Here is a 13,968-nt window from a genome sequence, read left to right as displayed (position 1 = left end):
TATATAGGATTATTAGGCACTTATGCCGGTACAGTAGATATACAAACATAGTGTCTCTCTGTCCTAGATAAAAAAAAACAATCTACTTGATCAAAGTAAATAAAGACACTATATGCATCACAAACCGTGTCGAACAAAAAACTTTTTATTTGCAGTAATGTGTACAATTGTAAGATAAAAATCAAAAATTCGTTGGTATTTTTAAAAAAAAACAGACAGTTTAAACAATTCTAACTGTGCAAAACTCAATTTTTTCAATTTTTGGTTTAGGTACCTTCTATCGCCTACTCGCCCGCGACCATCAATAATATGCTTATTCGTTCTTCGATAGTTAGGTTTACTTAAATATTATATTATTACATAATATAAACTAACTGTATACCTCCGGGACCTCCCATAGTACAATATTATAGACTATAATAATTAGTAATTATTACCAATTAGAAATTTTGTGATATCAAACAATTTAAAAGCTAAAGACAGCAGATCAAAATTTAAAAAATGACAGATTTAGATTAAATTTCTTAGATTATGGTTTTTAAATGATTAATGTTTTGTAAAAAAAACATATTAAAATATATACAAAAGTATAGTGGGTTCGTTATTTGGATTTCTGTGAGTTCTAAGGGTTCTAATGTTCTAAGAAATAACTACAACGAACAGCCGCGTACGAACTATTAGGCGAACCGTGACAAACTGACAAATATTACAATCGAAATGTTGACTTGTAATAATGAGAAAATATCCCGAAATATTTATTACATATTTATAAATATGTTACACATGGTGGGGCAAAATCGTGTCAACCTTGTCAAAAAAACTGTGTCATCGTTATATTATTATTATTAAAACAATAAAACTGGCTTAAATAGTATACCCACTTTAACCAATAAACACAAAAATGAGGTTAGGTTTACAACTTTTTTTATATAAATGTGTACATAAATTATTTTTTATGACCGATTATCTCTTGATTACAACTGTATCTTTCATATCATGAGGACGCCCACAATTTATGATGTTAATATTATAATAATATGATAAAATATGCTAATGCATTACTATATGTTTATTCTAGATTTCAGTCATGTACCTATCACTGCAGTGCGATAACCTATGTGTATGTTATTGTCCGCACGGTACGGTTTTGGCAGACGAAATAAAAACTGTAAAAACGAAACTGCCCTTAAACGACTATTAGCAGTTATAGCGAAGTGCATGTGAATTAATGCTTTAAATTTAGTGTTAAAAATGTACTTATAGTATCTGAGGTATCGGGTACTTAAGTTCGAACACCGTTGTTTTATAATATTAAGTAGGTTATAATAATACTATAATAATATGCACTCTCCAAGCAATATGTATAAATTATTATGCAGACAACAATATTTAGAAAAAATACAGTATATGGCTGCGTCCTGTTGTATGCCGGAGATTTAGGCCGCCGTCGACGTAAAGATCTATTGTTAGCTTCCGCGACGAGAGCCAAGAATGCGGCGGCGGAACATTTCGATTGCCTTCCGGACGGACACTATAGATGCAGGGCGGGGGCGAGTACGAGGACTTTTGCGTACAGTCCCACAAAATCTTCAACCCGATTTTTCACACGTCCCATGGTCACTAATGCCTACCCATTAACTTTTTCATCTACAACTCAAGGCTATTTGGACGTTTAAAAAACTTAGTAACAATTTTTTTAAAACGCAAGCAAATACAATATCGACCTTCCTACAACGCACTAGTGATTTTTTTATTTTCATGTATTCGTATTATAGAGTGAAAATTCATATCGATATAATATTATTATGTATATTCATAATATATTGTCACGGTTACGTCCTATTATTATATTATTATATTATTATTATTATATTCCTAGATTTAAATTTCCAGTGTTCTTATCATATACTACTACAGTATTATAGCACAGTAAACTGTTGTATTCATCAATATTTTTTTTTGCCTACATATTAATTTGTTGTCCATACTTAGTACTTACCTTATACTTTATAGCTTGTATTACTTTAATCTTATTGTAGATCCTTAAGAGGTGTTTTATTCGTATTTCTATTGTGGATAGCTTGATAGGTAATATTTAAGTGTAGGTATTGCTTGAACTTATTATTTTAATTTTAAAGCCACGTCAACCGATCGCTGTATCGCCTGTATCACATAAATAAAACAAACAACACAATTATAGTTTTCTTAAAATAAAAACAGATTTTTTTTTTTTGGCTCGCAACTGCAGGTATTTCTAGTTTGCCGTGGCCATCATCGCTGTCTGCGATATCCCCACCGTATAATAATATATTATATACCCGTGTTTACTTGTTGTACCTATAAGGTAATGCACAAAAAATACCATGGCGAATTTTTTCAAAATCTAAATGATGATATATTTCAATAGATACCACAGTTTTCTTGTGTCATACATAGATATTTGGTTTGAGAAGATTTCCACCTCTACCCCTCAAAAAACACGTTTTTTTTTAAATGTAGTCATTGGATAATTATAATAAAACAATTAATTTACATTACATTTTATTAGAACCAGAAGTTAATTTCAATGGATACACTTTCACCCCCTGACATTATGTATAGCAGATGCAAAATGTGCACAAATGGATCAAAAATATTTAACAGCTGCTTTATAAGCGGTTTAAATTAGTTGCGGTATCATATGATACCTACATGCACGAAGAGGTTAAGGGGGAGGAGCAGGGGCGGCTCGTCAGGGGAGACTTTGAGACTGAGTCTCCTCCTTAAAAAAACTCAGTTACTAATAATAATAGTTAATTAAAATAATAATGCATAAAAATATTTTTATTCGAATTGAAAATATAATATTATATAATTTATATCGTTTTCTTTGTTTATTATTATAAATTGAAAGCAACCAAGTCTAAAACCTTTAAATAGTTATTTTAATAGAAATGCTATTTTAGTTTTATCGATGACAGTGACGGTCGCCGTTACAGTGAAACTGCCGCAAAATGGTAAAACGGCCGGTTTGATAGTGTGCCGGAGGGGGCAGGGAGAATACGCTGCGTATTATAGACTCTATTGAGACTGGGTTCACGACAATAATTGCCGTACCGCGCGCCGTTCTTAGTCGCTGTCATAATTTAATGCATTTTTATGAATTAATAACTATAACACGTTTACTACAGGGTCTTATACTATCTTCTATTTGATATTTGTTATATTTCTAATTATTTAAAAAATGCAAAAAGACAATATAATATACGTATTATTAACTAGTGGTTTTAATACTTTAACTTACGAACAAAAAAATCAAATTAAACTTAAAAATATTAACTAAATATGTAATACTATAATATAATTAGATTTTCAATAACAAGGTTTTTCTTGTTCGTTGTTGTGCGTAGTTTATGTTAAATAATTTTAAGTCTCCCCAGAATATTAACTCACGAGCCGCTACTGGGGAGGAGGTCTAGAATCCCCATTTTACACCTACTTATAAGTTAAAAAATATTCGGAAAGTGCTTAACGTAGGGGGCGGAGGGGTCTGCGGGGTTAGTTCTCTTGGAACCATATGTTCAGGTTGTCGCGGATGTTCTGCAGGATGAGCTTCGAGTCGTCGTACATAGTATCGTCGATGACGTCGGTCTCGGCCACGGCTTCGTCGTACGCGCGCTTGGCCACGTCGAGGCCCTGCTGGCGCTGCTCGCACATTTGGTACAAGAACACGGAGTAGTTGAGTATGAGCTCGAGCCGGACCGGCCTATCCGTTCGCCCCAGTCGTACGAATTCCTGGACAAAGCCAACATTACCGCCCGCTCGCCCGGGTCGTCGATGATCTCGGCCTTGTACCGGTTGTAGTCGGCGCGCAGCTTCCAGTAAAACACGTCGGTGGCCGGATCCGAGGCTCTCCGCCAGTTGGGCCTCATCCTCCAGTCGACCACGTTCAGCAAATCGGTGTACAGCGCGCACAACTCGCGGTCGACGCGCGCGCGATAATGCCGGGCCATCGCGGCCTTCCAGGTTGCTCGATCGTCATCAGCGTCCGCCTGGACGACAGTTTCATGTTCATCAAGTGCTTGTGTGCCGCTGCCAGCATCCTGTCCTCGTCCTTGGTCATGAGCTCCCTGAGTGTACCTAGGCATCCCACGGCCACGTCTCTCATGTACCGGGCCACGTCCTCGAACCGGTTCGCCTCCTGCGCTATCTTCACCTTCCACAACCTGCCTTCCTTCGATTTTATTAAGGTACGGTTTCCCTGGCAGCGTCAGACGCGTGGAACAGTGGAACAGCACTACCGCGTCGGACGCTGCGTCTAGACGCGACCTACCTCTAGACCGGTAGTGACGCTAGACGCCGCGTCTAGACGCAGCAGGGAAACCGTACCTTTACTATGCAGTCGAGCGCTTGTTCAACGTCCATTTTTCTCCTCGGCGCGTTTTTGCGAATGTAAAGATTATCTATTAAGTAGGTTAAATTTATCCATTCAACAAGAATTGAATTACCTAGGTAATTGGCAGTATTTGTTTACTAAAAATATTAACTAGTAATAAATAATAATTATGTTTACATTTTATGATATTAATTGTTATATCAATTAAATTGAGATTTCAAGTATAATTATTTCTACGAGTTTTTTATGTTATCATAAAATAAAATTAGAATAAAATATATATTTTTTACAATTAATTCAAATTTAAAAAGTTTAAAAAAAAATTAACCTAAGGGTTCTAATGTTATTAGTTATTACGTACAGTATAATTAAAGTTATATATTATTCTTTTTGATTCTTTTATACAGATTCATATACATTTTGTTATAGGAATTTAGGTATAGTTTTATAATAATTTGTAATTTTTAAAAACCAATAAAATTGTTTTTATTTATTAACGAATCAATGTAAAGTTATAGTAAATTAGAGTATTAGACTGTTTGTTTGTGACTTATGTTTAAGCCAAATGAATGTTGATATTTGACAAACAAAATATCTTTTCTTAATAAAAGAATTCTATTTAAAGAATCCAATTCTTTGTCAAAATAATTATACTCGTATGATAAGAATGATTTAAATTTTGTTTTTATATTACAGTGAAAACTGTCTAAAGCGGAATCGCATGGGACCAAAAAAAATTCCGCTTTAAGCAGTTTTCCGCTTTATACAAAACATCGGAAAATTGAATAACAACAATATTATTTGAAATATAAAAAATACAAATTTGAACTTCCAAAATTATAGAACATACTAGTTTTTAGATAACTTTTTATTTGAAAAATGTTTTAAAAACATTTTGTTTTTAAAACATTTTTCGACGTGATCACCAATATGACACCAATGTGTATGAAAATAGTGATTTAGATAATCATTATTCTTTAATACTGACATAGATAAAATTATTTTATCAAAAGAAATAATTGTATCGATGTAATAGATATTATACATATATCAATAATTGTTAGATTTGCAGAAGGAATAAAGATTATATTAAGTTTGAAATAAAGAGACAAACTCCGCTACAAAAAAAACGTCCAGAAAAGAGAGATATTGGTTGCAACACTTTAACTTATGTATATTATCTATAATATTATATGTAATTGAAATAATTCACGATTTTTATAATATATAATATGCAATATTTTCACTACTAATTATTATACATTTTACAGCTTGTAAAATTATACGTTTATTGTCCATACAGGCGTATTGTGTAAATATATAGGTACTTGTATACAATACATATTCAGATATTCTTTAATCTGTAATGTATTATAATTCATTAACAATTTATTATTATAGGACGGGAGCGGGTCAAACAGTCGATCGCGGACAATTTCAAAGTCGATCATGTTAGAATTTATTTTTAGGAGCACGTGCCCTATATGTTTCTGAATAATTAATAAATCATACCTATGCAAATAATTTCTATTATTCCTATGAGGAACCTTTGAATATGATGTCATGATATGACTTATTTTGATTCACTGCTCATGTCTCGTTCTCCTATAGGAAAACGGAAAACTCAACGTTGACATTTTGATGCACATCAATGACTGCATCACGATTAAATTAATATGTTCTCGTAAATGAAATAAAAACAGTTTCAATCGGACTGACATGAATAAAAAAGTCGATGACAATTTGTTTTTTATAACTGATCGACAACGATGGAAAATTGGAAAATATGATAGTTACTCTATTGTAAATATATTGTATACCGAATACTATAAATGTAGACCACGTTCTTCAAATTTATACCATGGTCAAAGCAACTTTTAGCGTCTATAGGTATAATGGTATTATGTACCATGATTATGGTTTAGTGTACAGTACTTTCTTCTTTACTTTTTTTTTTTTTTTAACTTAAACCCGGGCCGGTGTATCATTCACTAATCATAATCTACCGTGAGTTGGGCCGAGCTCAATTTTTTAACACAGCACGACAATTGACATAGAAGTGAACCCGGCTTTAGGGAGAAATCAATGGTGGAAAACGTTTAAAACGTTTGATAACGGACGACAGATTTGGGCTATTCATTTGCTAAACGGTAAAGTAAACGTTTAATGTTTGCAAACATTGTGATCAACTTACCTATTATTATGATTCAGCGTTTGATCTGTTTATTCCAATAACTATAACAGTGGTCGAGCTAGTTATACTTTTGCCGCCATATAATTTTCCATCACTATCACTAATATTTATATAATATCTTATACCGTGGTTACTGGTTTTATATTAACATAATATTATTATGGCGATTATCACTACCAACCGAATAGGTATTTACAATTACCTAATGTTCCAAACGTCGTATTCTAAAACATTTATCACAATAGTCTTTCCTCAGTTTTGAATCTTGATTATTATTCGAAAACCTTGAGACTACACTTTATCACAAGTTACTAAATAATAGAAAAACTTCAGAAATATTCTACTTTTTACTGTAGGGTTATTAAATTATTATTATTAGGTATAAATGTATAATAATACTTAATTCCTTTCTATTGACTATTGTTGTTCATTATTAAGATAACCTATAAAATAATATTTGGTACCTACCTAAATATAATAATTAATAGGTATATATTTTAATAATAATAATAAATTAGATTTTTTATTGGATTTTGTTCTATAATGAAGAGTGCAGAGACCCCGCTTATTAGTCCTTCTCACTTAGGGCCCGTATTACAATTAGTTAAATTAAGGTTAAACCACCGAATTCGGCCGGTAAAATCAGTAACCGAGGTTTAAACTATGATTTTAAAACGGACACTGTATAATATAGTAATGAAAAATTTCTATAACTACTGTCAGTTATTTCGATACTATTATTTTTTCGATAATTATATTATATTTTTATTCAATATTTACGAAATTGCGTTATTTTTTTATGTTTATAAATACTCAAGTGTCCTATAAAAATTACCATTAGCTAAAATATAATATAGATGCCTATGCGGTGACAATACCGTTCTCGCGGCTCACGACGTTGATAGACAAAACGACTTACGCCAAAATATTTTAATTCTGTCGTTCCACGCATACATTTTTACGACCTCCAACTTTTTTGTACACACGAAAGTCATGTATTGTTTGAATTTCACACCGCGAAAAGGCTGCGTTTTTTGTCTATGCTCTAAACCAAGGATATCCAATCTTTTGTGAAGATTGGACCTCATCATGTGAGTAGAAGTTGTTGTATGTTAAGTTAGGTTACCTAATAATACATTAAAATTTAATGATTAAATTATAACACAATAATACGTTCTAATTATAATTTTACCATAGCGATTATCTGTAATAATATTGGGATCAATGCCGTCATCAAAAATGACATAATATAATATTTTATTGAATCCCCTTATCGAAAATTAATGCGTGTACCCAATACCTGTGTCCGCCTCAATAAAGGTAACACTTTTATATATTACCTACTATAAATAGGTAATACTAGAATATACTATACAGTACCCTACGAAAATATATTATTGCATATTTGCATATTTTTAATGATGAAGTATTATATTTGTCTCTCAAAAAAAATAATAACAATATACAGTGACGAAATTATTGGATGGGTGACTGAATTATAATAAGAATTAAGAACTAGATTTATAGATAAAATTAGAACAGATTTATAGAGCGTTTTATAAATAAATCAAACATAATAAACGACCCAGTCTCGACTACGTATAATATTTATGTTGACTACGATTTCCGTAATTTATATAATAACAACAATAATAGATTTATCCATTATATGATAAATTTATTATTACCTATAGACAGAAAACCTACCTCATTGAACTTAGTCCTTGGCCAATTGGCTTTCGATTAAAAAAATTATTATAAAAATTTTAAACATGAAGTTAGTATTGACCTAACCTGAATGTATATAATCGTACGATTAATTGTGTTTTTTTTTGTCTGAAAACTCTAAAAAGTGTTCAATCTTTAACTATATAGGAGTGATTTTTTAACAAATTGGATCTAGTTAGTAACTTAAGGATATCAAAAGAAAGTGTTAGGTGGGATGAGGCAATTCTCAGTAGGTATGTTCTAAATATTAAGATCCTAAAATAAAATTATGGAAATAAGGAAAATTATGTATGCAAAAACTACAAGGTTTCTCATAAGTTATTACAGTAATTAAAAATTTACACTAATTATACAACTAATAATATGTTGAAAAAAATCGTCAGAAAAATCATAAGTGGTACCTAAATTATTTTATTTTCCAAAAATTGGATTTGAGTAGGTAGGTATTTTAAGTTATTAATAATACAAATTTCTTTATACCATTCTACGATACACCATTATTGACTTTGATATAAGTTAATATCAGTTAGTATTTTAGTAATACAGTATTTGAAATAATTTTCAAACTATTAAGATAGGTATAATTAACTTTTTAGTTTTTACTTATATATTTTAGAAATTAACTTTAACGAACATAATAATATATCAGCTTTGAGTTAATTTTATGCAGAAGTATGATAATTAAGTCAAATTTTAATGAAATTAAATCACTCAGGTTTCAAGTACCTAACTTAACCTAACCATTTACCTATACTTTTAGTAGAGTAGCCAGGGGGAGGGAGAATTAAGGGTTCAACCCACTCCTCTTGGCCAAAAAAAATGAGGAGTTCCTATAATAAGTTAATAAATGTGTACTGTGTACAATAAAGAGAAATAGTAATAACGTTAACACATAGGTATCATTATTCGGCTAATTAAAAATGTATTATTCAATTAGCGTACAACTCAGTGGTGCATTTACAGTTTTACCATACAGAGACAATGTATTTTAGTGATGTGCAAAAACATAATCCTCCCCTTAGGTCATTCCTGGCTACGCCACTGTATAATTTTATTTGTTTAAACATTTATAGAAACGTCTAAGACTTAATTCTAGAAACTCTGAAAACGTATAGTCTTTATTAATTATTATATTCATTACCAATTATAGTGTTTATCATACAATCTGAGCTTAAAATTCGTGCTTCATATTATATATGTATATACGCTCATAAATGTAATAAAAATCATTTTTCAATGAATATAATGAGGTTTAATATAAAAAAATATAAAATATCCCAAAAATATAATAAAACAAATATATAAAGTATATAATATTATACCCAAGTGCTGAAGTACAAAATATTAAAATATTTATAACACCAATGTTATTTATAGGTAAATTAATATAATGATGCTGTACCTACTTTAGATTACATCTATTAGAGATGAGTTATATGGGATCGACCGTCTTTCACTTTTTCATCCCTATAGTAAACAATCCTGTGACTATTATACAACTCCTAGTTAAGAATAATATTGAAATCTTTTATAGATGTATTGTCTATTTTTGTTACTAAAAAAGACATTTTGAATTTTATTTTTCAACTAAGTTAATGCTACATTTTTTTATCCATTTAATTAAGCCAGGAAATATTATTTAATTATTTTATTGGTAACGTTTAGCCTCCAAAAATCGAATTTTAAGTCTTTGTAGTGGTTAGCTTACGTGCCTGCTATACAAACATTATAAAATCTATCACGAGAAAAATAAAAAGAAGAGGATAATTAAACAGACAAACGTTGTTGGCGGCGGACGGCGTGCAATTTTTGTATTACGTTTCTGTCTAAATTTAAACGCGATTTTGGCCACAAAAACGGATATCTCATTTGGATCACCGATCACCACACACACATGAGTGCGTGTTGTTGCGCATCTTTTTTGTTGAGATTTATCTTGTCCGTCGTCTCAAATAAATTATAACTAGTTCTTAAATTGTAGTATAGATAGTAGAAGGAGGACAATAATTAACTAACAAGCACTTAACTATCTTGACCAATCAATATTATTTTTAATTTGGGCTTTGTTTCTTGCTACATGTAAGTTGAATTCAATAATTTCTACGGTCTTTAATTTTTGTTCAATTCAATTTCCTGGCTGCATAAATAATCGCTAAGCATTTAATAAATCAATAGGTAATGGTTCATTAATCATAATTTAGTGTCCCATGAATAGTCTATTAAATTATATCAACATTAAACCATTAAATTAATCAATTTTTAGTGCAATCTGATATCAGAATTATTTTACCAATTTGAGCACCCACATATGCATAGGTCCATGAAACTACCAACATTATTAAAAATAATATCATCGTTAGATAGATGCCTGAATTAAAGCACTGGCGTTAACTAAACATTCTAAACGATATTTATACCATATTCATAGTTATAGGTAATAGCTGGTAAATATGAACTATGAAGTTGTATAATTATTTAAATTTTCCACTTAACTACAAAGGTTAGTTGAGTTCGTTCGAGTTTTGATGCTAATCACTAATCAGTTGTTATACTTAAAGTTTTTTCCATGTAAGAAAATGACACTAATTATTTGTACTTACTAACCTATAATCTTTGAAAACAGGAATTAGGTAGGTATCTCATACATTTTATAAAAGTATAACTCGTAATTATTCATATTTACCTCATGTATTCCATATTCCTTTGCATAATACATCAGATATATCAATTAATGGTTTTAGGTTTGTTATTTAATCTAAACAATATAAAATATAATTATAATGGTTAATTAAGGTGAAATCAGTGAAATCCATAGATTGATATTTAGGTGTTTTCATAGACGACCTTTGAAAATAAACATTAAATTTATAACTCTCGAAATCCCAATTATATCGTCGTATCGATACAACGTAAAAACATATTTACCGCTTTAGGGAATAGCGTTGGTGAAAAATCATTTCTTATTTCATTCTTATTTCATTGGAGATGTATACCTACCGGCTACCACCAACATGTTTTTAAGTCTCTAGAATCTAGGTCCAGCTATTTTGTCTAAGCGTTGATGAGTGAGTGTATCGAGCTATCCATTTTATACGTAGATATAGTTAAAAATCTTTAAAAACTGGCAATTTAGATTTTAGACCGAATACAATATATTTATTAAATTATTACATAGGTATATATACTAAGCAGATACTTTTCGTTTTTTTAATTTACACATTTTAAGACAATAAATTGTTATCATGTTTAACTAATCCGTATTAACTTTTTTTTTTATTTAAATAGTTGACCAGTGGCATACAACAATTGTATTGTCCCTGTTATGTAGGGGGCAGGCACAGCGCTAGAATTTTTTCCCAGGAGTAAAACAGATACTTATTTTACATGGTCTAGGATTTTTTTTAAAAAAGCATAGTGATTTTACTCAGATAAATAATTGCATTTTATTTTACATATACCTATTACATAACTATAACACACTTAACTTTTTGAAACACTCTCAGCAATCTAAGTTTTAAATAGATAATATATATCATATAACTTTTTAACAATTATTAATATTTTAAAAATTTCAAATACAAACTATACGTTTTTTTTTTTTATGCAAAAATGAAAATATTTGAACAGACTCTTTTAAGTACATATTTTAGGGAGCTACTATTTATACTTTTTATAAAATAAAAACTCATAAGTCATAGACACATTTAAACATAAATACTCATATTATGTTCAATAAAGAATATTTTGAACATTTTAACTGAAGATAATTATAAATTTAATAGATAAACTTAGGTATACATAGTGCACCAGGACTATTTAACAAATATAATAATATTAGTAATAGAAGTTTGTTAAATAGTCTTGTTACAATTTAAATAACATACAAATACCTATCTTTCATTACAAATTTACAACCAAGTCTATGTTATAACTTGTAGATTTATTCAAATGTTGTTAGACAATGTGTGACATTTTTTTTTAGAAAAAAGTCAATTAAATATATTAGTAGGTAATAGGTATAAATTTATACCATGCTGGTTTAAAAAATGTACTTTTATTAACTCATTATATAAAGCCAATTCAAAATGTATGATTTAGGTACGAGAATATGACATCTTGACGGCTAACGTAATAAAACGTTAGTTTAATTATTTAAAAATAAAATGTATTGATAAAAGATAGTAGTGCATAATAATTAATTATCATGAAATATTTATAAGGCTTTAAATAAATATAATAATCTAGTAATAATATTATCATTTATTGACAAATAGACTACATGTGAATACACTGTATCATATATTATATTATCAGTATTATTAGTATTTGACTATGGTATAAATATTAAAAATAATAATTGATAAAATTAATATTATTTTTTATTAATATTTTACATGATATAAAAATAACATACGAGTAATGTTATATTTTTCAGTGATGGGGAGGGGGCTGGTGAGGGTGCTTGACAATTTTTAGGGACGACTAAAAGGGCTTTAGAGGACCCCTAATCCCCCTTAGAAACATACCTGATGGAGGTAAAGGAAATTGACTCTTCTTATGTAAAAAAAAATTTATTTTAGGATGACAAAATAAAGACATCCAATGATAAGAGCACGCAAAATTAAATTATAATAAATAAATAAATAGCTAAATACGATAATGGGGCCGGAACTGAACAATATTATACTCTATGTCTCTATGACTTGCACTTACCCACAATTTTTCCTATTCAATTTGTAAAAATATATTACTGTCACGTCACGTGTCAGTAGCGTTTAATGGTAGGTAGGTACATCTGAGATATATTATTATAACAACTCGGCCAAGACGTTATTATTTCAATTATTTTTTTTTTTTATCATCTGACGGTCATCGTTTTAGGACCAGTGGCACGCGCAAACGTACGTTTAATAATAACTCGACGCCAACTTAAAAACATCGCGGACTAATCGAGTATAATATAACTACTGTTACTTGATGATTGCACAACAATCATTTATATTTTTAGTATTTTTATCAAATTCTATTAACGTATAAATTGTTATGCGGATCGAGAGAGATACAACTATTAGTGAATTTGTGATTTGTCAAATTAACGTACCTAGTATAAAAGATTCAAAATACAAAGTTAAAAAAACATGTTCATGTCTGAACGCGTTATAGAAGATTAAATTTATCTATACGCTACACCGCGGTTATTAAACTGAAATACCTTAGTGCTATTATTTTAAAATTATAAAATGTTGGTTAATCCAGAACAGCGCGTTGTCTGTGACAAATTAAAAACTTGTGGATTTAACCCTTCTTGAATTCCGCCAAACTGCAATGAACTTTTGACACGGCCATTTGAGTTGTTCAGAAAAATTAAAAAATACAGGTTTAAAAATTATATCCAATTAGAATAACTATTTTATTTTCTGTAACGCAAATTGTTACAATTTAGTTTGTCGTTAGCAACGCCAACAGAATTAGCTTTAGTTAATATACTATTTATAATATATACTCATTTATATCAGTTTAATTTTTGGTCGATTTTTAAGTAAATGAGTAGGTAAAGAATAAACATAATAATACGCATCTCACCAAATTTACTTGGACGACTTGCGGGCGGGTAAGGTTTAAAAAGGAATTCGGAGTTGAGTATATAAAAAAAAAAAAATAAAAATAAAAA

General features: G+C 29.9%; 1 protein-coding gene across 1 annotated transcript; it reads right to left on the bottom strand.

Annotated features, from left to right (window-relative positions):
* Window positions 1-1,082: 1,082 nt before the first annotated feature.
* LOC126554625 (14-3-3 protein gamma-2-like) lies at window positions 1,083-4,517 on the bottom strand. Its single transcript, XM_050209681.1, has one exon. It carries the CDS (start codon window positions 4,125-4,127, stop codon window positions 3,561-3,563), a length of 567 nt encoding a protein of 188 aa, XP_050065638.1. The 5' UTR covers window positions 4,128-4,517; the 3' UTR covers window positions 1,083-3,560.
* Window positions 4,518-13,968: the final 9,451 nt, after the last annotated feature.

The sequence above is a fragment of the Aphis gossypii genome, unplaced genomic scaffold (genome assembly GCF_020184175.1).
Source record: "Aphis gossypii isolate Hap1 unplaced genomic scaffold, ASM2018417v2 Contig00561, whole genome shotgun sequence".
Taxonomy (NCBI): domain Eukaryota; kingdom Metazoa; phylum Arthropoda; class Insecta; order Hemiptera; family Aphididae; genus Aphis; species Aphis gossypii.
Note: the sequence above shows the minus strand (reverse complement) of the source record. Positions and strands in the feature narration are given on the sequence as shown.